General features: G+C 43.6%; 1 protein-coding gene across 1 annotated transcript; it reads left to right on the top strand.

Moving 5' to 3' along the window:
- The first annotated feature begins 1,895 nt into the window (after window positions 1–1,895).
- On the top strand, window positions 1,896–26,493 carry GPRIN2 (G protein regulated inducer of neurite outgrowth 2). The gene is made up of 2 exons (XM_080402826.1): window positions 1,896–2,036; window positions 17,821–26,493. The coding sequence occupies exon 2, from the start codon at window positions 17,837–17,839 to the stop codon at window positions 19,628–19,630; it is 1,794 nt and encodes a 597-aa protein (XP_080258952.1). The 5' UTR covers window positions 1,896–2,036; window positions 17,821–17,836; the 3' UTR covers window positions 19,631–26,493.
- The last annotated feature ends 115 nt before the right edge of the window (window positions 26,494–26,608 follow it).

The following is a 26,608-nucleotide window of genomic DNA, read 5'->3' as shown; positions in this document are numbered from 1 at the left end:
GACTGGGTCAAGGAACTTCTCTTTCCAGCCTTTGAGGAAGGATGCACAAGGTCAGCGCAAACAGCTGAATTAAAATGCCTGCTCTGCTTCACTGCTGTAATAAACATAGCAAGTAAAATAAAGCAGCCGGAAAGCTGCGGCTGACCCAGGCATGGCTGTTAACCCCTGAAATGCCTCCTGACCTGCAGTCCGAGGGAGCAGCCACTCGGGGAGGGGGGTGTGTGGTGTGTGGGTCTTAGGAACAAAGCCTGGAAGCACATAGAAAATGACTGGTTTTGCAGGCCATTTTGAAGACTGAGGGAGCAAGCTTGTGTTCCTAAAAACATCGGGATGGGGGTCTTGGTCCCCCTCTCCCAGTTGAGCTAGGCGTGATGGGAGGGCACTGGGTGAAGGCTTAGGAACAAAGTGAGAATGTGCTGTAAGTGTTTTACAGGAAAGGTGTTAACTCTGTCCTGAACAGAAAGAAAGAGGACTTGAAAGGATTATTTTTGGATGTTTTGGCATCCTTCTCCTTGCCCCATTGGAGATCCAACCAGCCTGCCTTGTGTGAAGCTTTAAAAGGAGGGGAACAGGCCAGAAAGAGATCAAAGCAGCTCACCGTGCAGAGGCAAGGAGTGGTGCCTGGGGAAGGACCGAGCGCAGCGGCTGGTAAAGGTGAGTGAGAGGCCAGATTCTGTACAGAGATGGGCCACCGCAGGTGGGGCCAGGGTTCTGCTGGCAACTTCTGTCCTTGGCATTCCCCAGTGCACCATGGGTCACACCTGGCAGCTCAGAGGGACCTGGATGCTGGTGTCCTGCTGGGGGAGGATGGGCCAGGGGATGCTCCACAGCATCACCCTCCCCCCCCGCCCCCAGCAGTGCTGCCCAGGGGTGCGCTGGGCAGCCCCGAGCCCAGATGTGCCTGCAGGGAGGGGGGGGCAGGCCGGGGGCACAGCTGCCAGGGCATGGGGCAGCCGGGAGGGCAACCCAGGCCACTGCTGCCAGCGCCCGGCAAGGGGGAGATGCTGATACACGCTTTTAAAAAGTCACTTCAGTTCAACTAAGATTTCTTTCAGTAATTGGAAAGAGGTTCTGGTAAACAACTTGCAATAGAAAATTTGTTCGAAGTTGTGTCCTGTCCGTGCCAAACTCGACGGCTCGTGCGGCACACCGCTCTGGTTATTCCTCCCCTACTCAGCACAAGCAATCTCGCTCTTTTTTCAGTCCATTGGGACACCCTTGTTCCCAGCCCATGCCTATACAGCTGATGTGTTCTGGGTTTGGGGGTTTTAGTTTTGGGTTGGGTTGGGTTTTTTCAGCTGCCCCAGATGACCAGAAGCAATGGGTGTTTCCTACTGGTGACTCCACATTTACACAAGGGTAGAAACTGAACGTAGCCAGGGCGGCTTGGCCCAGGCGCCGGTTCCTTGGCATGCCTTTTATAATTTTCCTTTTCCCCTTATCATTTCTGTTCTCCCCCCTCTGCTCCTCCTCTTCCTGCCCCTCTCTGCCTCCCCTCCCCGTGCCTCCCTGGCGGCACTGCCGGCTCTGCACAGGCCCAGTTTCTCTAATCGGATGAAGCCGCAGGATTATCTCTCTCCCTCCCTCCCTCCTGGGCTCCATTTTATTTCCTCTCCAGCCAAGAGGGGAGGCAGGAAGGGGCGTCACGTCCAGGCAGAGGAAACCCCGTCTCCCAGGCTCCTGCCTTTGATGCTCTCTAACAATCCCTCCTCCTCCCCCTCAGCCTACCTTGGTGCCAACAGCACAGGCGGACCAAGGAGCCCAGTTCCCAAAGGAAATCCGAACTCTCTTGCCTTTCATTCTCCTCGGATTTCTGAGCATCTGTTTTAAATCCCCTCCAAGTACGTTGGGCAGGGAAGCTGGATGTGCAGTCCCTGAGGAGGGGGAAGGTAAGGACCACGGAAGCCATGTGTTGCCCGTTCTCTCCTCTCCTGGGAGGACGCGGAGCCCTCTCCGTTGTGCCAGCAGGTCTCTGAGAGTAACAAAGCCGATGAGGGGAAGGGAGAGGAGCGGCACAGAGACAGACCCAGGCTTCTGTAAGTGCCGTGTCGGCAGCAGGGGGTTGGTAGCCGGGCTGAAAAGCCAAGGAAATCGTAGTTTTCTCTTTTACTACGTTGACGGGAACTGTGTCTCCGAGCTTTGATTGAATTTCATGTAGTTCTGCAGGAGGTGGGGGTTTTGTGCTGGTGTCTTTCATTTAGATGTGTATGTATCTGTCTTTCAGCAAGTGTTGCTCAGATATCCTTGTTACTGTTTCTTTGGGGGAGAACCCCCCCAGTCCCATTCATCTTATTCCTCTGCACATCTACAAGTTTATGAAGATGCTTTTTGATGATCTTCTGTGGGTATGTCGGGGTTTTGATACTAAAAAAAGAATGAAAAGGGGTAAATTGTATTGCTTTAAATTGTTACCTTTTTAGGACTAATCTGCCAGAGAATGGTTTCCCTTTTTTTCTTCCACTATGCCTACCACATGTTTTTTGAATTCCTAAGAAGTTAATATCCAACACAACAGAAAAGCTGAGGAATATTTCAACGCCACCTGCATATCAGCTTTGTTTAATACTCTTCTTTCCTAGATAAATGATAATCACTATTTAGAACAACCACTAACATTTTCTCTTAAACCAAAACGCGTCTTTTCTGAAGTCAAAGGTTTGATTTGGTTTGGCTTTTTGTTATCACTAGAGTAAATGTTTTAGATCAGAAACCATAGCAGGAGAGTGTTTTGCGCATATGTTGTAGTTTATAACCTCCTGTGATTAAAGGTAAGATTTTGTGCTGATGCACTTCTGGATTTTAGGGAAAGAGGTTTAAAAGGGAGGGGAAGAGCCAGTAGTTGTTTCTGTTTAGAGAACTCTAAGCATGAAAGGTGACTGGAAAGATAACCATTGGATAAATATATTTTGTAAGATGTTGATCTTGTGCATAAATGAGATGGACCATATAAAGACCAAAACTTACCTCTTTTCCAGCGACTCATGCTTCAGAGTAATCATCCAGTGCCAAAATATCAGTGATTTCCTTGCACCAAGCTTCCAAATAGTGGTTTGCATGTTTAAGGTTAAGCATATGCCTGAACGTTTGCAGGACATAGACTGCAGTAAGATCCGACTTCAAAGACTTTTACACGGAGTAGAGTCTTTGTGTAAAAGAATTACGTTTGGGGAAGGTTTCATTTAAGAGGGTGGATTAGATGAGGGCTTCATGTTTTCATGCCATGGCTCAGTTACTCTGCAAAACACTCTTCCCTGATTATAGGGTCTTGTTGATTTTTACTGTCTAGACATTTTATCTTAACTGTACTTTAGAGAGAGCTGCAATTGCAGATTAGTTTATCTGACACTTATCTAGGGCTGCCCAAACAAGAGCAGTAAACTGCATACAGCCTTGTGATGTCTGAACTGGTTTACAACACCAAATATGATAATTCCCCATTAGACAACCATACCGAACCCACATTTCTCTTTCTATAGTAAACTATGCACATTCAAAATACACTTGAGAAATAAGAGGGTATGAGGGAGGGTGGAACGGAAGGAAATTGGTATTGATGGTCATTATACTTCTGAAATTCAATCTTCTTTCTGTTAAGGGCAATGGTCAAGGGTAAACCCGAGGCAGCTTTAAAACACTCCAGATGAGCAGAGGTATTTGCTGTACCAGTGAGATAACATTACACCTGTCTGCAGGCTGGTTCGTTCTGTGCAGAACAGCAACAAAATCCTCTTCCTTCCTCAGCAGCTCTTCTGGAGGTTAAAGAGGCTGAATTCTCCGTTCCTTTCCCCTGTAGTTAATGTTACAAAATGAGGATGGATTGTACTTGACTGGTCCCTTGTATTTGGATATTGCAAGCTGTTATACAATTTGCAGGAGAATGCAGCCTAGGAAAGATGCTTTCAAAGGCTCAGGAACTAGACAGACAGCTGTTAATGGTAGTTATTAATTTGCTGTGTCCTAGAAGTATTTTTTCCAATGAATCAGAAAAAAATAAAAATCTTATTTTTGTAATCATGTGCCATGGGTTTATCATTGCAGGCGTTCCTTAAGTCATTGGGCAATTCCATTACTTCCTAAAAGAAACAAAAGTTTCTGTCTTTGGCAGATGCATGTGACATTTCATTGCTTGCAGTCCCAAACCATTCTGGCCCAAGAACAGCTGTATAGCATGGATCAGGCTGCAAATGATGTTACACTCGAGGGTTTGCAGGCACTGGCCTTTTGGTTCATTCTTGCAGTTTCATTGCACAGTAACAAGAGGGTTTTTAACTTGTGTAAGCTGTAAAGCTGTATGCATATACCGTATCCTATGTGAAAACACTTCTCCTTGGGCTATTAAAATTCAGGAAGACGTGAATCATCCAAACTCTTAATAGTCTATATTTTCCTTGTGGGGAGGGTGGTGGATGTTTCAGTGGTAAGAGCGATTGTTTCTGTAAAAGCAGAAAGAGGGGGAGAATGGAAAGAAATGTTGGGATACAGTGCCAAGGAATACCTGCGTGAAGGCAGTGAGCAGAGAGATACTAAATGAGCCATTCTCTGGTTCAGATAATTTGATGTGGTATTTCTTACAGATGCATTATGACTATGGAATTAATCTAAAGCTATGCCGCTGATAGTTCATATCTATGTTAAGAACTGTCCTTTAGGAGTATCTTCTGATTCCTTAGTGGGTGGTGGAGAAGAAGGTGGTCTCTTTTCTTTGCAAAAGCTGTTAAAGTTCTTCAGAATAAAGTTCCATTCACAGAAATTATCTTTAGCAGTAGGAACCACAAAAAATTATTTTGGGGCTGCTTAGGTGTATATACTGAGAGCATGGGACGGGGGACAGGCTAACTAAATGAAGACATCAGCCAGGTCTTTGCTAGCGTGGTGTTGAGTGTGAACATTAAGCACGTGAGTTACATCCAGGTGTCAGGCTGCACCAAAAAAGCGTTGTAAGAAAGATCACCTTTAAACTGGCCTGTCCCATCCCTGTGTGCATCTTTAAAGTAGTATGTCTTCCAAAATTATGGCTCAGCTCTTGCGCAGTGTAGATCTAATACAGAAAAAGGAGCCAGTGCATTTCTCCATCTGCAGAATATTTGCTAATTAAGCTTTAGCAAGGGTACACCTGAGTGCAAATGAAGATTAATGGGATTGAGCAGTTGTAAAACCTTCATTTGACTTGGAGAGTTTTACTCTAGTCAACAGTGAATGAAACTGGCAGAACCCAGTTCATCTGAGCTGCGTTGAAAGATCTGACTTTGTTTTCAGCTCAAACTAAGCAGACCTGGTGTGGAAATTGGAGAGATGATGAATGCACAAAGCCACGCTAACCCTTCTAAACTAAATTTTTTTTTTTATTTTAGACTCAAAATTATTTTATTGGCTTTTGCAATGAATCTGCTGGGAAAGTTCAGTGTTTATGACTGAACAGGGTAGATAAGTACGTCTTGAAACGCTGTCAAGGAAAAGGATACATCTTGTTTTAGAAGCTGTATTTGGTTCTCAATGGCCTCTAAACAATGGAAATAGTGCAGTGCTTTTCTTGATTTAGTTACAAGAAAGGGCTGACAGACTGGAAAGAAACTTTTGGAATTCGTTGCCTCATTCCAATGTATCACCTTGCCTGTAGAGCACAGGGGTCAGGTTTGTGGTTCCTTTCAAAAGTCATTCCTATTTCACCTTGTTCCAGTAAAAGGTAGAGGTTCTACTAATCAATCAGACGGTTTAATATTGCAAAATGGTTGCACATTCTTTTGAGGTTCAGGATGAGAAGCCTCATGAAAACTTCTCATTGGCAAAGACAGGTAAAAGCAAAAAATTATGAAAACAGTTAAAAAAATAATCATTGAATCATTCAGTTTTGATGGGACCTTGGAAAGTCATCTATTCCAACCTGCTGCTCAAAGCAGAGACAGCTATGAGGTCAGATCAGATTTCTTAGGATTTTGTCCACTTGGGTCTTGAATATGGTCAAACTAAATGTTTGACAAGCGAAGAATTCCTGTAATGGAGACTTAATTCCTTATAACCAGTGCCTCGTTGCTAGTGGTTAACAGCAGACATTTAACGGGTTACCCTCTAGCTGCCCATCGCAGAGGTGGGGTCTTCATCTGCCGTGGTGATGACAGGAACCCGCTTTGTCTCGCAGCTCTTGAGCTGCTCTGCATTTATACCACAATATTTTGTGTTTCTGACATTATTGACTGTTAATAAGGAAGCAGAGACTTCTGCAGCTCATTTTGTGGTTGAGATTAACCAAGAGGAGGGGAAACTTGCTTGTTTATATAGAGCAGGGTGTAAACAGAAGTTCTTGAGGAACTTCTTCACATACTCGGATTTGACAAAACATTTGCAAGCTTTAGTCAGCTGCTTTACCATATCTTGGGGTTTCTCTCCTTAAGGTCTCTGGTGTCAAACAAGCTTTGGATAGCATCTTGTGAGCACGGGCTCTCCTCTAGCCAAGCTCTAATGTTTTTCTTCTCTTTCTTCTCTTAGTCCTGAGAGAGTAGAGAAGCTCCCTTTCATCCCTTTCAGATGTTTTCTGAAAATAGATAAGAGCTTCCCACATAGTTCTGGTTAGACCACAGTAATTGGGACAGTTGCTTTTTCGAGAGAGACACCACACTTTGACATAGTAACTGTTATTTAAATATCGAGTTTGATAAGGAAATTTTTTCTTCTTAGTTCCTCCCATATTTTTTGTTTATATCATTTCAGAGCTAGCTTATGCAGACAATAGGAACTTTTAGCAACGCTATGAAATGTGGTTATGTAGCCTTCTTATGAGTCCTTTTCAATACTTACTTGACTACATGTGTGCAGCACCACTTATCCCTCTGGATAGAGACTGCCAGGTCTTTTCCAGCTTACAGATACACAAAAGACAGCTTGCAGCGTGAACTGAAAACATAAATGTGTCACAGAATCCCTCTGCCAGACAGATTTTAATGAAAAGTTCATCATAGTAAATAAAAGCTTGTGAGTGAATGTAGCACTGCAGGGCGACGTGGTCTGCAGTTGTGACAGCTCTGCTCATAAAGAGCCTACTTATAATAAATCATTGCTACATAATATACCATGCATATGTAATATGCGTGGTATTAGCATGCGTATTATATATACAATATATACACATGATACCTAATTTGAGAAATTCCGTTAATACTGGGTTTATGTACTTGAAATCCTGCAGATTACTCACCCTCGCTTGATGCGGGGAAGCTAGCGGAGGGGCTGCTTTCAGCAAGTGCTTCTGAGGCACCAAGAGTGTGTGAACGTTACCAGTGAGATGAGTCTTCTGCAACTGCAACCAGAATTTCACATAGAGATGCTCTATTTATTTCTTTCAAACCAAATATGACAAAAGAAAGGCCAGAATATATTCTTCTCAATGTCTTTTATTTAATAGCTTTCATTCTGGGATTTCAGAGTGCTCTGGAATCATGAATTAAGCCTTTAAATGCCTACATTAGGGCTTCTGCATCTAATCCCTGAGTCACAGAGGAGTAAACTGAGTCACAGAGGGAATGGCTTGCTCAAGGTCATACAGTGTGTCAGTGAACACAGACAGAGGCAACTGTTTCCTCTTTCTAATCACTGAGCAATTGTTTTTATAATCTGGGTCAGTCTTCTGACAGTCTTCTCCCTACCACTGCTGACAGCAGCTTCTGGAGGCAGATGGATTGCCTTTTTGAATCTTTCTTTTCTCCAGTGTTTTGTGTACAGTTCATAAACACTGTCATTAAATAAAGAATTAAAGGGTTGTTTGGGTTTTTTGTAGCCCTTGTGTATTGTTCAATCACAGGGAAAAATACGGGAACAAGAAATGAGGATAAGTTGCTAAGTCTCACTAGGTAAGTTGCCAAAGGTTTTATTTCAGGCAGGAAAGCAATTTAACTATTCTACATGTAGAAGATGAATGAACCACCTTTGATTGTTTCGTTGGTGCATCTTTCAGTCTGTAAATATTGTCTTCCTTTATCCTAACAGAGTTGTTTGGAGAGCTTCAGATTGCTGTTACTTTTGTTTATGTCACCATCGTTCCCATTTGCCGCTACAGGAGTTGCCATCCTCAGTAGGGATGATGCGTGAACGTGAAAAGCCACTGTACCTGCGGCTGTACCTAGTCAGGATTTCTAAGGCAGATTTGAGCTTCCTTTTCTGCTGTTGTAACTGGTTGTAAAGCTTTGGTCTTTGTTGGCGTTTCTCTGGGAGGCCGGGCGTGTTAGGTGGGGGCTCAGTGCCGTGCTTTTGGCCTCCTCCTTCCAGCCAGGGCAGTGCACCTGCTCTGAGAGCACATCGACCTTCCCGTGGAGCTTTAGGAGTCAGATGCACGTTCACTCCTCAGGGTGGGGTATCTCAGCCCCCTCGTATCCAGAAGTAACTAACTACAGTGCTGAATCCTGAAGTTGAAGCTAGGATACCCATGCTAAGCCACACTGAGTTCTTATCTTCCCTCTAACTGTTGCTTTTAAGCTTTCAAGCAAACAGCAAAAATGATGATTTGATTGTGTTCTACTAAAACCACATGTATTTCCAAGCAGATATTTTAATCGCTTGGCCAGTTTGGGTGGAGGTTGGTGGACGTGCAAACTCCTGGCCTCGGGAATGCTGGGGCTGCACTCCCCTGCTGCCAGGCTGGAAGCGGGCTGGAAGCAGGCTTTTCGGTTGCTGTAGGATTTTTACGTTCATGATGCTTCACAGGCAACTGTGATTCACACATTTTACTTGCTTGGGCCTCTGATGGGTAGAGGGTCTCACTGAGCCAGCTGTGGCCCTGTGTTTTTGCAGAGTTGTGGGTCGGTGGCATGGCTCTGGGCACGGTCTGCTCAGAACTGGGGAGCCAACCCACACCTGAGGGCGAGGAGCTGTTCGATACCAGACTGAGCCTGTCCCCTCCAGACTGGCACATGTGATGGAATAGGATCTGATCCTCTGTTGCGAAAAGGTTTGCTAGCATCTGTCTCTCCGAAATAAATGCAAATGTGAACAGGCCACTGCAAATTTTGTGCGATAAAGATCAATTCCTAAAAAAATTATGACATGCTTTGCTCACAGGACTTCTGTACCACCGGCAGCTCTTAGCAGCACAAACCTGGCAGCTGAATTAAGTTTCATTCTGCATAATTCTGTTCTGCTTAAAGCAGAAAGGCAATTATATTAATGTACCACTTCTGTAGGCACACACTGTTCACAGTAAGCATGATTCTAGGTCAGTGTTGCCTGCTGTCGTAATATTTGATGATTTTTTTATTAAAGCCCCAGCTGCTGGAAACAGCTGATTACATGACCGTATCAGCATATTTCATTTGTAATGAAAAAGTTTTAAGTCTTCTGGCTGAAGAGATAAATTTTAAAGAAGTGAGCTGTCAAATACCAATAGCGAGCGTCCAATATGACTACAATATCTCACATTTTAGCTCTGTCGGGTATATGTAGGGCAGTTTGTACACTGAGGTAGGTCTGTGTGCACATGAAGACACAATGGGAGTAATGTTTTGCTTATAAATGTCTTCTAAAAAAAGATCAAAATCCCAAGAGAACTTTGAAGTTGTTTCTGGGATGGATGATTAAATAAAGACAGGTGGTGAAGAGGACGCCTAGTTGCACAGTGCATAGTGTGGTGGTGTCAGGGCTACACCCAGCACACGCCTCCCTTGCAACAGAGCGTACCCCTCCCCGCTTTCCCAATTATTTATTTACAGCCCCACGTGAATTCTTCTTCCTAGGAATTCAATTAAAGTTGTCATTAAAACAGTCTCCTTTGGTTCATCCTCCACAGGCTCTTCTCTCACAGCACTCTCATTTTAGCTTTTTTATTTTAGAATTTAGCATTCCCAGCTCTTCTTTCCAGGCTCAGGCACCGCCAGGACTGTGGGCTGCCCCTGCTATTTCTTAAAAGCCAGCAATCACCCTCTTGCATGACTTTTCTTATGATGCTCTTGGGATAATTGTGGACACAATGGCCTTGTCATTCTGCCTTAAGGTGACTGTATCAGCAAATGTTTGAATCTATTCACTTTCTGACATGGCAATGAGCTTGTTACCCCCTGCCGAGGCCGCTGGTAAGCAGGCTCCCCACGGTAACTTCAGCATTGGGGGAAGAGGTCTCTGCTTGGCTCCTCGGTAAGGAGGTAGCTGAGGTTCATTAATCCTCAGGAAAAGGGGACTCTCTCCTTTTCCCTTTGTTGCCAATCGATGCAGAGAGAGCTGTCTGTCCAGTGTGCTCAGCTTTGGACAGGGAAAAGACAAAGTCTTTTAGAAAAGCCTGATAGCTAAAGTGATAATTAACAGAAACAAAAGAAAAGCTGTGACAAGTCAGCTTACACACACGTAAACCACACGCAATCTATGCCTTTGCTATGCTGCACACTGAGGATCATAACTCTTCTGCTCTTGTGTCAAATGTGCTCCTCTTCCTCTTCCTGCGGGTGAATTATGGTCCCAGTGACATGCACCGCTGTCACTGGTGCTTGTACTGGGGCAGAACCAAACAAGGATCCCATCCGTTTGCACAGACAGTATGCACTTGGCTGTTGTGTGCATCGGGTGGTATTTGTAGATGCCCAGATCAGTGTCTCCTGGAGATCTGTCTGACACTTGGAAATACACGGTGACCCAAAATATTTACAAGAGGGTATTAGCAGATTGAACTGAACAAGGCATAGTTAATTTATAATGCTATTCCAAAATGGAAAGCCTAAAGGAAGATGATGGATTAAAGGTTAAGTAATTTGGGTCTCAACCTGATTCTTCATTAATCTAGTTGCATTAATATCCTTGTATTCACAGAATTTCCTTGAAGTTCCCTGGTGAGTGATACCTTTTCCCCTATTTCAACTCCTCTATTTTTTCCCTTCCCTTATGCCTCACCGAAATAAAATAACAATTAAAAAGACCAAAAAACCCCTAATCCCAGGCACTTGAATCTCTAAGCTTTTTACCATGGCTAATCCTGTTTTGCCAATGCCTTCCAAGTGGCTTGAATCCCCCCGGCCAACAGTAGATGTTAGTGATTACTGCTAATGGACTGTTTCTTTGAAGGGAGTGTAGGTAGGGGGAGGCCATCAGGTCTCCTGATGCTGGCATGTCAGTCTTCATGTAAGTGCAAAACAGATCTTGTCTTGTGCAAGTTATCAGTAATTCTCAATGTGGGCAAGCAGGGATAAATTTTTAGACATGACCATACTCCGGTGTTTGCTTTGTTGAAAATTATTTTGGTGGTATGAGCCTCTTTAAAATGAGAACAGCTCTAGAAGAAATTAATGTCATATTAGATGATGTTCCTTTTTATATCCTTTTACCATGGCAAACATCTGCCTTAGAAGTTTAGTTGTAGATGCCAATAAGGAAGACACATTGCTTAAAATAGCAGACCTGAAGAGAACACCATGTGGACATGTTGCATTGCTTCTGGTACCCAAGGTAACTCGGCTGTTCAGGCAGAAATTTCTGTGCTGTATTTCTGTGTGTGCTGTCCTGTGTCCCAGGCAGGTGTCAGCCAGTGTTTATGGCTAAGTGGCAGCTGCCCCTTGGGCTGTAATTAAAGTTCTGTCATTATAACCATAAACTGCTCTTGCCTTTTCAAATTTATAACCCAGGGTGTTTGTAACAAGATGAAATAGAGTTAAGAACTTACATATAGCAGCCATCAATTCAAGTAGATCTCGTAAGTTAGTTCAAATCACACTATTCTCCTTATAATAAAACATACGTGTGTTTGTCATGGAATTTGGTGCTATTGCAGAAATTCTGTTCGTCTGATCAAGCTGATTATTGCAGAGGTTACTGAGTGCTGATGCACAGTGGGGCCAGGATGGTGCAAATGAAGGAGTGAATTCTGGGCAAATACCTTGCAACCCCCTAATGCTGCATGTCTTCTCAAAAAGGGCTAATGCCTGCCATGGAGTGTCCTGGTCAGTACCCAAAATTAACAGTCATCATCCAAAAATTCTGGTATGCATCAAATCACCTATGTCTTCCAGATTCCACACTTGCATATTAATGCTGTCACCTCTGAAACTGGCTCTGATTTTATCACTTATTTTGCAGTCAGATACTGGTTTTGAAAGCATAAAATGAAATATATGAAGAAAAGAAATATTTTTTTTCAGTGTTATGATCAGTAAAGTGAAGACAGGTGAAACAGCCTGCTGTCACTATTACAGGTCTTGTTGGATTGTGGGTTGACCATCATAGTTGTATAAAGCAAAAATAAAGCATGGGAAACAGAGAAATAAGTCTCTGGCATGGCATGTATTTTTCTAGTAAATAGTATTAAATTTTAAGTGAAATTTCTCTTTGTCTCTTCCCAAATTCTGCAGCTAACTTGTACTGTGTAATGTGTTAGGCAATTCATACTGCATCACAATACACTTACTTAGTGCAGTAACAGCACTGATGAAAGAGCAGGCAGTGCCGTGTAACTTGTGAAGTTATAGTACAGAGCTTGAGACGGTACTCAAAAGTTCCTTTCGTGGGATAAAGGATCCAGCATTTGTGTTACTTTTATGGCATTTTGTAGTTTTTTTCTTTGCTTCTTGGAGGAAATGCTAGCACAGCTGGATTTCTTTTGTTATTAACACATCGTCTTGTGTTAACGTCCCGTATTACTATCCTTATTATGAAAACTATGATTTGTTTTGTGGATGTCTTGTTTATCATATTGCTCTTTTGAAGCCTGCCAGTGCAGGGAAGAAAGCAATCACTTGGGAATACATAACGTAGGAGCTAAATAAAATCATACTGAAATATCATGTGGTATGATTATATTTCATGAAAGCTTGCTCTATACGTTGACATGACTGTAAGGAACCACTCTACTTATATCCACTTGTGTTTGTTGTCAAAACTATAAATAAATGTACATGCATGGTATACAAAAATACTGAAGAATTCTAGAATCATAGTTAATATACTACTGAACGTCTTTTAATTGATAACGTCCATGATATTTAATATTCTAAGACTAAATTTACTAGTGCATTAAATAGGTCACAACTTTAATCATAAGTCATAGCAAAATAAACATTTGTTGCTTTAAAGTAGTTCAGTGGAATTAGTGAAAGCAGCCTAGATCCCCTCATAAGCTATCTGAAGCTAAGCCAAAAATAGTGGATGTTAATTCCATTTCTATCCTAATCCTTTCTCTGCTTGTCTAACAATTCTCTATGTATTCATAGCAGGGTATCTGCCTCAAAGTTCATGCTTGCTTATTTGTGCGTTCAGGTGTGGATTTCCTTTGAATGTCCAAATGAAAATATCTCAGTTCAACTCAGAATCTACAATCGGTATTTCTGCATAAAATCACTTTCCTGTAAGCTATGTATTTACTTTTTAAAAAAGAAAAGTTAAGCTAAGCAGTCTTTTCTGCCCAACACGCACAAAAAAGTTTCAGGTCCCTGAGTACCCATGAAGTCAGCCGTGTTTGTATCCATGTTTCCTATGGGTAATCCATTCCTCATTAGCTGATTCACAAAATACAACGGCATTGCAGGACTGTGAAATTAGAGGGGTTCCATGTTTTGGGGTTGCTATTTTTTGATCTGTTTTTGTTTGGTTGGTTGGTTGTTTGGTTGGTTGTTTTTTTTTAGTTTGTCACATTGTTCTCGGTAGCTGCCCCCAGCCCCTCCCTGGACATGTGTTGGTTATGTGCTGGTATAACCATCCAGACGCTTCTGCTTCCTTCCCCTTCTCAGAAACCATCAGCTGGATGCAGCCTGCATGAACTCGTGTAGGGAACAGCACCTCCAGTGTGTGTACGTGCAGTGTTGTGACTCCTCCGTAGGGGTGTATATACCTACCTGTAAGAACTTTTGCATACGCTGGGGAATGAGCGCCAGCTTTGCACGTGTGAAATGTGGAGCCTGGGAAGGTGGACGAGGGATTATGTGCCCTTTCCAAAGCCTTAGGAAGCAGGGCATCGTGCAGGTTTGCTCTGGGTTTATGCCACTAGTAAATTTGTGGGTTTTTGCAGTGGGGAGTGGTCTTCTGTTTATTCCCTGTGCTAACCTTAGCAATCGGTGTGGCTGGGTTGATGATGTGGCGCAGGGAAAGCTAAGACAGTTATACAAAATAAAAAGAGCAATCAGGGTCAACAAGCTGATGCGGTTTAAGGCACACCTGCGTGCTTGCCTGTGCTGCTGTGGGATGCTGTGGCAAGGCTGGACTGCAGCAGAGGTGAGGAAGGGCCAGGTCCACCAGCGTGAGCGATTCTGCAGCCAGCGCGCTGCGTGCGGAGCCCCACGTGTGCCAGGCTGGCTCGGGGCTCTGCCTCTGCCAGGCGGGCAAAGCGTGCTGCCAGTGTGAGAGCTCACAGGTCTCTCCGGAGTGAGTGGGGAACAGGAGCAGGGAATGGAGGGGGAAAGCAATAGGTGGGCTACAAACGGGGAAGTGTTCCAGCTGTCTGGGAAAATGTAGCGTTGGATTTCAACACAATAGGAAAGAAAGTGCGTTGTTCTAAGGGAAGCTGATTCATCATGTTTGAATGGGGATTTGATTTCTTTTTTATCATTTCCCCCCTCCCTCCCTCCTTAACTATGTCCTAAAGTATCAGGTAAGATGCTGTTTTACTTCATTGATCCTTGTTCCTGTTGTTTTAAGGTCCCAAAGTCACAGGATAATTGTTACAATTGTGTTAGCATGGAACACTTGTCTGTCTGAGCAAAAGTGTTCACATGCTGTTGATACTCGGTGGTTATAATGTTATACGTGTGTTTGTAATGTGTAATATATGTAGCATTGGCCCATGTTTGGTCTTGATTTCAGCTGCGGTTGGAGTCTACGCGGCTGGAGCAAAAATAAATCTCTGCAGAGTTTTCTTTGGGGGTTTCGTTGCAAACCACACTAGGTGGTGTTTTCAGTGATGTCAATATACTTGGACTGTTTCATTCACCTGAATGTGTTTCTTCACATTCAGGTGATGAATCAATCTCAGATTGCTTCACTTCTGCCAATTACAGAGGTTTCTGCAGCAATGCTAAGTAAACAAAGCAAATAGAGGTCTCTGTGCCTATATACCCGTGTTTGAACCTCGTAAACTTTGTGAGAGAGCTCCTCAAAGTTTGCACAGCCTTGTATCTTCTGTAACGGGATATGTTTGAAGCTTCCTTTCACCTGAGACTCAATATTTGTGACTGGGGATTTCCATTAGTAAATGTTGTTTCATCCCAGTGTGTGCGAGAGCCTTTGCAGGCGTTATCTTTTAAGGAGATTAAATGTACAGTCTTCACCTTGCGGACAGCTATGCTCTGGTGTTTAATCCTATTGACTGCTCTGAACTCCATGGCAGACTATACCTATCTGTGTTAAGTGGCTGCAGGAGGAGTGTGAAGTGTTTTAAAACTGTCACGTTCCCAGTTCTTGCTTCTCTACGAAGTGCTGAGTGAGATTTTGTGAGGGCTTTGGGAAAACTTGCAGAAATATGTTGATGGCCAGCCTGGCCAGAAGTGGTTGCTTTTGGCTGCAGCTGCACTCAGCAGTGTCTCTAACCCAGGAATCTGAAAAAATTCCATTCCTAGAAGAAAAGATGCTTTTGCGTTGTCCTTTGATGCCACCAGCCTGTGGAGTCCTACAGGGCCCGGAGGCTGCGTGGTGTAAAGAGCAGCCTTGATGCGGGTGGAGTCTGTAACGAGTTTAACTTCTAACTAAACAAGCACGTAGGAAGGAGGGGGAACTGCCTTTTTTCTGCACACAGTCCAAATTCAAGCAAAGCCTAATGATAGAGGGTATTGCTGCCAACCTCAAGTGCCTAGTACACAGCCCACAACAAGAAGCTACTCAAGCGATTGCAAACATTGTTATTTTTTAACGTTGTCTTGCTCAATTTAATTTCATTATGGAAAACTGCCAAGGCAAGTGGATTTCAGGTGATGGGAAAACTGCAGCCTGAACCGTTAGCTTGCCAAAGTTAACAATGAAAATGGCATTACAAGTGTAAGAACTGATAACTGTCTGGATCAGCAGCAGAGCTTTGGTTCGTGGATGGAGCAAAAGGCATGCTCCTCATCAGTTGCGTTGGTAGAGGACTCTGTGAGTCTCTAAATGTCATACTAAAAGGATCACATATTGAAAGCTTCTCACCGAGAGGTTTGTATGTGAGTCCTTGGAGCCACTGGTCTCTTGGCATTACGAGTGGACTTTCCTGTCACACTTACAGAGTACTTCTGTCCACCAAATGTGGATAAGACCCTTTCTTGTTCCACACATTCGTTTTTATTTTAGTGGTACAGTTCACAAGAAACTGTGAAGGTTTCTGTAGGAGTCCTGCTAAGGAGGCAGAGTGTACAGAGTGCATCTGAGGGAGATTTCTCTAAAACAACTTGTGGCTTCCACTGTACTTCTGTAAAACAAAATATCCAACAGTGCTTGACCTGGAAGCAATGAGTAAATGCTCTAGATTTTTCTGTTCAACAGAATGGGTTCTTTTAGGATATGTTTGTATGCATGTGTGATAGATATAGTTATATGACCATATTAAAATAACTTAGTTACGCAAATGTTGCAAGACCTCTGTGACACCAAGGGAATGTGCGTAATCAGTCAGGGGAAGATCCGATTCAATCAACAAAAATGGATCACTAGATCTGGTTAGATTGAAGATCTTCAGTTACAACTTCTCTTAGATGTGGATGTGCTAGTATAGATGTTAACAAGGCTAGGATACTATAGCACTCAGTAGAAACAAGCATTTTCTAACAATAGAAGTGACTAAGTGCACTAAAAAAAGGACAGAACCACCACAGTACTTGGGCTACAGAATTTCTTGGTTTGCTTTTACCCTGCTTCTGGTGCAGTGAGTATGTACCTTCCACAGCCAGTGTGAACCTGTGAATTCCCAAAGGTGGTTGGCACAAGAAGCCCAAACCATGCACGGAAGCACGTACCCTTAACAGACTGCTGAGATGCACACTTTCCATACAGCCCAGTGATTCCTAGGGGAGTTTCTCCCCCAGCCTTTCACTGGGTCCCTCTTTGCTGCCACCTCCTATCATGCCAGCAGTAAGCACAAGCTAGAATGCCCACTGACCCAATGTCTTCACACCGTGCTGCCCAGCATTTTTTGTCCTGGGACCACTGGCACTGACTCCAAACAAGCCTGGCAGAGCTCATTTCCTTGGGTTTCATCCAATTTCTACTCTGCTACAGGTGGTCAAAACAATTTTGTCCACATTTACTGCACACTTGTGTGGACCCTGGGAAAACAGTTCACTAAAATAGTGACAGTATTGTGGAATAAAATCTGAAGAAGCTTATTAGGAAGGGGAAGGGGAAAAAGGGAAAACTTGTTCAGTTGTTGAGACTTTGTTAATGCTTGCAAGCTCCAGCAGTGTTTGGATAACTTCTGAAATGACACTGTCAAGAAACTAAAAACTGAACATTTTTTTGTTTTGACAAACCAGTTAGCATCGTTGCTTTAATAACACCATGGCGAAAAGCTATCTTGTTTAAAAATACTTCTGTCTTTGCTCAAGTTATATGACATCTCTGGACATTCCAAAAATGGCTCCAGCAAAATCAGGGGAGATGATACCTGGCAATGCTGAGACTGTTATTGTTAAAAGGTAGAAGATATTTTTTTTCCCCCTTTGTGTTTCGTGACATGTAAAAACCCCAGAATTTCAATAAATCCTGCTTTAATTCGGAGAAAAACCTCTTGTGGAAACTGAAAGTGGAAACTGGCCAGTCGCTATACTACAGTATAGTGCTTTTTGAAAGGTATTTGTGAGCTGTGAAAAGCAAGAAGCCCAGGCAGAAAGTCAACAGAGACTGTAGTTTGCAGTGCATTTGTTTCCTGCTTAAATTTCTTCTTTTTCTTCTCACCTTTTCTTGCAGATCTCTCTTTTTTGCCATGTCAGCTGACAGCCACCAGCTCCACACTCATTCCTACCAGGACTCACTAAGTTCTACTTGTTACAGTCTCTTGAATGTCAATAGTCACCCCCTGTCGAAGAGCTCCTCAAGTCTGGCTTATAGTGGGCAATCAAGTTTAGAGGAAAGTCAAAGCAACAAACAGGAGCTAAAGAAAAGCCACAGTAGCACCATCTGCCATACCCTGGGAAACAAGAGTGATGCAAGGAGTCCTGGGTGGTCCTTCTCACAGCCTGGGATGGTGGGACTTGGATCAGTGGTCCAAACCATGAGCGACCGGTCAGGCAATGACAATTCACAGAGCAGAAGTAAGACTACAAACCATATTCTTATTGCTGAAGAGTCCCCAGTGTCCTGGGAAGTGGGGGGCACTAAGATGTGTGTAAAGAGCAGCACTGTTGAGAATGTTTCTTCAGCCTGCATCGTCCACCAGCAAAGCATGTGTAAAATGGAAGAACCAGGAACGACCCTTCAGAGAAGCCACTCAGACCTAACTTGCAGTTGCAAACAACAGACATATGTCACTCACGTAGAAACGAGTGCTGCTCACTCCAGCCTAAGTTCTAGCTGCAGGCACGATCCACCAATGGCTAGGGTGTCTTTCCAAACGCAGAGATATGGATCAGAAACAAATGAAAATACATCTCACTATCAAAACCTTGTGACTCATCTTACAGTTCTGCCCAGAGACCAAAAAGTACCCACAAACAGCTTTGACAGCAGCGGTATTCCACGTAACACTACTGTTTACACAGATCCTGGAACATTTCACGCTGCCGTGCTAGGACCCCACATGCCTGGAAATGGTTTCTCAAACAGGACGATGTTCAGTCAAGCCACTGGGATTATTCACGGTGGTCTGACTTACGGTACTATTCCAAACTCTGCATACTCCCCCATGGTGATGACGGTTCATAACAATTCTGCAGGGGCCTGTAATATACGGCAGGACCCTTGTATGAAGGTAGATGCCACCGTCCCTGCCTACTGCCATTCTTTGCCCATACCATCTATACAACTTGTGCCACGGTTGATATGCTCGGTTAGCGAGTCAGGAAAAGAGCAGGCAGCACCTGGCTATTTTCATTCCTTTTCTACTTCAGACATTCTGACATATCCTAAGCTGGTGTCTTCAGTAAGTGAATCAGGCCTGGATGCCAAGAGAGTCTTGAAGTGCTGTAGCATTCCTGGAGAACAACCGCAACATGCTCAACACTGCGCTCGGCCAGAGAGAGCTCCTCCAGAAACAAAGGCTGCCTGTGTTGCCCTTAGTAGCCAGCAAGGTGCAGACATGGTAATGACCATGAAGGATATGTGGACTATGACCTCTATGAATGATTTAACCAAAGGATTGAAACCAGCTCATGAGTTTAGAGATGCCGAGGTACAAACCCTTCCAACCATGGAGTGCAAATCCGTGGCAACAAGCCCGGCGGCTGCAGCAGAAGGCCACTCGCATGTGTTCCCCGAGGTGAACTTGGAGCAAGACTTGGAGGCCCCCAAATCTCCAGTACGTGAAGTGAGATGGGATGATGAAGGAATGACATGGGAAGTGTATGGGGCATCTGTGGATCCAGAAGTCCTTGGGTTAGCCATTCAAAAACATCTTGAGATTCAAATAGAACAATTCCAGACAGACCCTGCTCAGCTGGCTGGGGACAGTAATGAGGAGCCATCTTCTGATAAAATGGGGAAAAAAAGGTCATTCAGAACAATGATGCATTCCCTGAGATACCCGAGCTGTTGTGCTCGTTCCAGTACTGCAGTGGAGTGAGCACAGCTGTAGGATGTAGGACAGCTGTGCTGCTTTTAAATTGTAAATAAATGCTGACTCTTAAGTGTTAACACAGTACCTGTGGACAACCCACGTCAGGATAAATGGGAAAAGTTCAGTGACCGTCAAATGCACAGCAAAGCAAGGAAAAACCCGTGACCGGGCCATATAACAGGACGCGAGGTTGTACCTACATCATGCCATCTGAAAGCTCTTGGCTGTATTTAATGTAGCACTGTTTTATTCTTCTATGTTAGTTTTAAATGATATTGTAAGGAATGAGACTTCTTTTCTAAATGATGCATCTTTTTAAAATAATTTTTTAAAATAATTTAGGGTTAAGTATTTTAATAATTTAGGGTTAGAAAACAAAGTTAGAAAATGATGCTTTAATCAAAGTTCTTAGCTTTCGGTCCTACTCCCTTAAATTGTTTTGGGAGATATTTTGCTGTTAATTTATAATAATGCTGAATATGAGCCCACTTTAACTGTAGGCAAATGGACAACTAGTGTAATGCTGTATGACAAAGAATTACAACTGTTGCTACATAACTCTGAAGTAATTTCGGTATTGCAAGTCTGAACTCTTCCCTTTGCAAGCTGATGTACAGTTGGAGGATGCTCCTGCAACTTTCAAATTAGTTTGTAGTAATGACGAGATATATTCTAAATAATCCAGCACTGATGTTTACCAAGTGATTGACACAAATGTACAGTATGACCAAAGATGACTCATGTGATGTGAATTACTCATTGAATGCTTGTTTTAGAGACATGGAACAAAAGCTGTTCACATTAGTCTGTCACGCTATCATACCCTACAAATCATAAGCAGTTTTGTTCTGCTTATATTAAAAGTAATTTCCAGTGAGTTCTTTTTATGTGCATCTATCCTGAACAGTGGTTATTCTGTTGTTGCATAAACCACAGGCAACTGTTTGCATGTAACCTTTGCTCCTCTTGTGTTCCCTGCCTGGTCTGAGTCAAGCGTCTGCTGAAAAGTGAGACTTTGTGCTTCGCCAAAGCACAGCTCTGAGGTTATTTGTTCCAAGTGCCTTGGTCATATGGGCAGCTTAAAGATTTTTCTTCCAAAACCAACTTTGCAATTTCCCAGTGAGAAACTTTTGATGATACTGTAATGCAGCCATAGCCCAAGGCCTGTTTGAAGTGAAAGGTCTGTCAAGGAAGCTGAGACTATTATTTCCAGTGTCGTCTGTGGCCTTTGGTCAATGTCTAAGCTTCTTTAGGAAACTAGGAATGTGCAGTGTTGTTTGATGAAGACAGAGGAGGAACATTCTGTCTCAAAGGAAAACTTGCCATAACAGAGAACTTACTGCTGCGGGATTATCCATTCTTTCTTTAAAAGTGTGTGGTCATGCTTTTGTTGGTTTGGTTTGGGTTTTGTCCCAGTAAGTTAGCAGGCTGCCTACAAAACGCTCGCCTGACATTTGTATATGAGCAGGAGCCCCTGCTGCTTAGGACAGCTTTAAAATTTCATCTAGAAAATCTTTAAATACAGGACCTGCTAGCTGGAATGTCCTGCGATGCACTAATTTAATAATGTAGACTAGTTTAAGAACAAATTCTAACTTCTGAACAAAGTGGAATTGAACAGAGCTGGCTCCTGTGAAACTCACTTTACGTTCAGGAGGCTCCATTCAGGCCCTGGGACTTTGGCCTCAGTAAAGTCTGAACTCAAAATGAGTTTTATACAAACGGAGTCTGAAACCACTGGAATATGATGCCTTACTCAGGATGCCTCTATAGCTGTAGGCATCCAGGTTTCCACAATGATCCTAGATGTTGAAGTTCCTTTTATTAAAGTTTTACTAGAAGTAAAGAAGTAAAAAAAAAAGTCACCTGCTGTTATTTAGCGTTTAGTTAAACAGTTTTTATATGGGCTTATTTTCTGGTCCAGAGTATCATAAGCAGTACCAAACATTGATTTCATCCATTCTTCAAATATTACACTTTGAGAATTCTAAGCACTGTAATGGCCTAAACCCTTCTGTTGTCTGTTACCTTGTCCTTGGCTGTGCAGGAAAATTAAAGATTGGAACAATCAAACTAAAGCTTTAATATAGCAAGTGACCCTTGCTCCCGTGACCGTCGTAATCACACTTTCAAGCTATTCGGCATACGAGTTCTCCTTCCCACCCCTGCCTTCCCAAGCACCCCTCCAAAATAAAGCCCCTAACTCTAGGAAGAGGCTAAAATAGGACCAGTGTCAAACTGGTCAGAAAGAGATAGTTTGCAGAAGGGACTGGAGCAATATGGCAGTCCCCCGAGTGCTTTGCTTGTTGTATACTGTAAAGGCTGGAACAACTCTTAGACTTCACACAGCTCTGGTGTGAATTACCTATGGTTTATATATTGGTACAGATTTGCTGTTATGGTGCTAAACACTGATTATCATTCCTGGGTGAGAAAAATAAATAACAAGTGAGGGGAAAGGACACCAACGATTTGCTAATCAAGAAAAACAGATGCTCGCTCATTACAGGCATGGTGAGTCTTTAGGATACTAATTGGAGTTGCTGTGGGAAACAGTCGTATCATTTGTGTTTGAGGATTTCCTATGCTTTTGCAAAGGTTAAAATACGAGGTATGTTAATGGAGATCTGGGAAAAAAGCAAACAAATACTCATCTAAATATTAGCTACATGGGTAAAATAAGCTGTGTAACTTTTACGATGGATACCTCTTAAAAAAGGGAATTTGGATTCACTTTGCATTTGGGTTCAATTTAAAAAAAAATTTAAATGCGGTTAGGTTGTATATTAAGCTTTCTTCATATTAGAGCTCTGTTCAAGTGTTAATCTTGTAAACGTGAGAGCTCTTATCTCTGTTTTTTAATTTTTTCTGACTTGGAAAAATCCAAATCCATTGCATTCTACTTTTAAATATAACTAAAGCAGAAGGAAAACTTCCACTAGATTTATAACTGAGCAGGTCAATGCTGAACACAGATGCATGTCAAGCTAGGGTGAAATCAGAGTGCATTATTTCCTTGAGCCCATTTGAAAACCAGTTTGCATTGCATCATGTTGCCTCTGCTCCCCAGCCCGAATGGTCAGCTATCGTTTGCAGCTGATCAAGCTGGGGTTGCCTTTAGCACAAACCCTCAGTGAGGGCTGCACTGGCACACGAGGAACTTAACCCTCTTGCCTCAGTGCTCCTTCTTTCCCTTAAATACGGAACAGCCACCTGGTAATGCAGCATTTTGGGTATGTTATGTCATCCCTGGACACTAAGTAATGTCTCTAGAAGGAACAAACTGTATATGATACTTGGTGGGTATGGGATTGATAATGGGCTGAGATGCTTAGGTCTGTGGTTCGGCACAGACTGAAAGGAATTGATGCTAATATCACTATGCTGATGAAATAGCTCTGAAAAATTTATAACATTTCATTTCACTCTGAATTATTATCTTGCTTTAGTAACAAAGGAGATGTATCACAAACTTCCCAGTGATTCCTGCTGTCCCTAGGGTGATGAGGAGCCAGCCATGGGGATGGGGGTGTGCAGCTGAGGGGCTGTCCGAAGATGGCAACCCCGTGACGGGGTCCTGTGGGCTCTCTCTCAGTCCCAGTTCAGTCTGTGGTGTTTGCAGACCATGTGCCTTTGGCCTCATGCTGCTGGAAGAGACCTTTTACTAACACAGCCTGGATCCTGAGCTGGTTCTGCTAAGGACGGCCACACATCTCACCCTTCCTACACAAGTTTTACTGTAGGAAGCCCTGCTCTAGGGTAAGCTTATCTTCCTTCCAGAGGTAGCTGAAAAAATGATGTGTTGTACAGCTGAGCCAAAAGGCACCACGGAGCAGCACTGCTCCCTGCGTGTCCATGGTCCTCCGAGACAGGAGTCAGTGGAGAGGAAAATACAATTAGCTGTTCTGTACCCTCCTGTAGGGAAAAAAGCATCTCCAGTGTAGGGACAGGGGCATGTATTTCTTCCTGATCACTTCTCTGCTTATAGCCAGTAAGAAATAATGGCAAGCTGGACTAATTGCATTATTGGATAGACATTTAGTCTTTTAAATCCAAAGCAGTAACGACCTGTCTGGAGACATGCTGAGGTAAGAGGCCTTCTGGAAAGATGTTACTCCCTGTTAAAGATGGAATAAGAAAAACTGTGTAGCTTTGCTTAGGAAAAGTAATGTGTGGTGAGTTTGGGATAAAGCAGAATCTTGGATGGAAGACAAGACCCAGGAACCCCAGCTCCAAACAGGGGGCACGGCCAGGTGCCCTCCAGACACTGCTGTGGCCCCCTCTCTGAGGAGCTTTTCCAACTGTGAAATTGCAATGTTAATACTTCATTACCATCTGTTCCTTTCAGACATGTTGAGGTGATTAATTTATCTTCTTAAGCCCCTTGAAAATGAAAGCAGTCTATTAGTGCTAAGTAATGCTGTTAATTGGCAAGAGAGAAAGAGGCAGCCTGTGGGTTTATGAGTTGGAAATAAATAATTCTCATCGACTCCCACAGTACCAGTTAAATACCTTGGTGGGACTTGCTGTGTCAGTCACTTGTGTCTCCCTTTCAGGGGACTTTAGATCTGTAAAAGTGAAGCAAGTTTTGATTTCTAAGTTTTATTTCTTTTTCCTCCATTCAGAACTATGGGTCTGAAATGAAGAATACAATGTGCCTTTTGAGCTTCCTTCCAAAGCCTTGTTATTTACGCAGGTCACAAGATCCAGCTGACCCTTTGCAAATAAGGAGGATCTAATGCCTGCGAGCCTGTGTGTAGAGCCCTGGGCTGCTCGTGTCTGCAAGTACCGTGTGCCTGCTGAGGGAGGGACCCTGGTGCTTTCCACTGGTGTTCTAGTCCAGGGCATCCCACTCCCCTTCCCCTATAAACCACAGAGCCATGTGGTTTATAAAGGGGGAAGGGATGAGTAAACTTTGTGGGTGATGTGTGGGTTAATGAGAATTTTATTTCTTTTCTCACTCAAAAAGAAACTTGCAGCCAAAAGTTCTGCCCGGTACAAAAATGGGTGTGCGCCTTTTTCACCTCTGCAAGCTGGAATGAGTGTACCCATTTTCCATGGGGCAGCAGCCCCGCTCTGGGCAAAACCAGTGCTGTGGGGTCATGTCATCCTCCTCTGGGAGCTCCTTCACAGGACTAAGCTCACGGCTGCTTGTGGCTTTTACTGCCGGTCTGCATCAGTGAAGGGAACGGTGCATATCCTTTGCTGTGGTCACTCGGATGCCCGGCTTCCATCTTCCTCTAGCTGGAGAAGTGCTGGGTTTTGAGCTGACAGCCATCACATGTACAAGGGCCAATGTGTTCAGATAGCAGAGAACTAAGCTGTAGCTTGTCTTTAGAAGCATTAATCCTATCTAATATGTGACCTAAACAGATGTCATCTATCTTACTATCAGCCTTTCAATACGCTACGGGCTATGCCACTCAGACAACATGAGAAGGAAGCTTAGAAAACAAAGGGGAGAAACAGAAGCAAGGAAATGACACTGCAGCTGTCCATCCTGTCCCGGCCACCCCCTTCTCGCCTAAGGGCAGAAAGGGCAACTCCAGCCACAACGAGGTCCAATGGACGATGCTCAGCAACAACAGTCGCAGGTGACTCAGCGGTGTGATGAAGGAGAGAGGTTGTCCCCCATGATGCTAAAAGCAGCGTAGCACCACGAATCTGGGTCAGGAGCTCCGGTGAACTCCTGCGGGCCAGGATTACATCTCCTAGCTCCACCTGGCGCACAGCCCAGCAGTGCAGACATACGCTTTTCCCCCTGCATTTTTCTGGTACCTTCTCACCTCCTACGATTTTAACTGTAAAGCAGAGATGGGGTCCCAGCTTCCTGCACCATGAACTTTGCCAAAACACCCTTTTGTTTGTGCTTTCCAGTGCACAACTGCTGACAGGCAGCTCTTTGCAGTCGACGAAGCACACAGAACTATCCAGGCTTGGGTGCCGTCATCTGACCTGCCCTGTACTTACTGCCCTGACAGCAACCGCAGGAGCTGGCGTTTCTGGTCCTTCCCCTACCACAGACACAATACCCTCAGTAATGACACATGCATAAAGTCAGTCCTTTCATCTCCTCTGGCTGCTTTTTGTGATGGTTGTATACAATTTGCTTACCCTGTCTCTGGCACTGGCTGTAGTGCAAACTGCTTCGCTCCAGACTGGGAGCAGAAATTCCTGCATGTAGGTGAGTTAAGTGCTGTCTTGTGTTCACACTGCCTGGAAAACCCTACAAATGCCATTGACTCAGAGAATCCAATTTTAGGAAAGCCCATACATTAATTTGAATTTATGATGTGATGGGTTATGTTGTAATTCCTTCCTTGTTTTCATAGGGATCTGTGTTTGTTAAATTTCATGCTTTTTTCAGCGTGGGACTCACTTTGATGGTAGAGTTAGGGGTTAATTTAGTGCATGCTGCTGTAGCTGCTTTCTTAAAAGGGATCTTGGAAAAAGCTGAGACAAGTGTTCCTGAGAAAGAAGAAGAGGCCTGTTTTGATTATGCGTTACCCATTGTTCAACAATCCACTTCCCCACTTAAGCAAGAGCAATCCCTAGAGCCGTAACATAGCATAGTTGTCAGATAAAACAGCCCTTGTGCTTTAAGCCTGTGCTGAGTCCTTTCCTGCTCCAGTTTTGGCTGGAATATATGTATGTCTGTGTATATATATATATATATATATATATATATATATATTTGTGGGTTTTTTTACATGGTGTTGGGAGGGTCACATTCACAATGTTTAGTGACCAAAATCACACAGCTTGTTTCACTACAGGCTGAAACTACGTTTGTGACAGAACAAGTTTTCTGAAGGAGGTTGAAGCTTTGTAAAAACAATTTTTGATTAGTTACAATTGTTTGAAAAGATATGCTGTTTACATGCGCTCTCCCTCCCTCCTAGTGTGGGCCCTTCGGTGCTTTGCCTGAGCGCTGGTGCCAGGACCTTTTCTGGGGCTGCAGGACAAGCATCTCCTCTGCTTTCA

Source organism: Falco punctatus (assembly GCF_963210335.1).
Source record: "Falco punctatus genome assembly, chromosome: 9".
NCBI classification, from domain to species: Eukaryota; Metazoa; Chordata; class Aves; order Falconiformes; family Falconidae; genus Falco; species Falco punctatus.
This window is presented reverse-complemented; position numbering and strand designations above follow the sequence as displayed.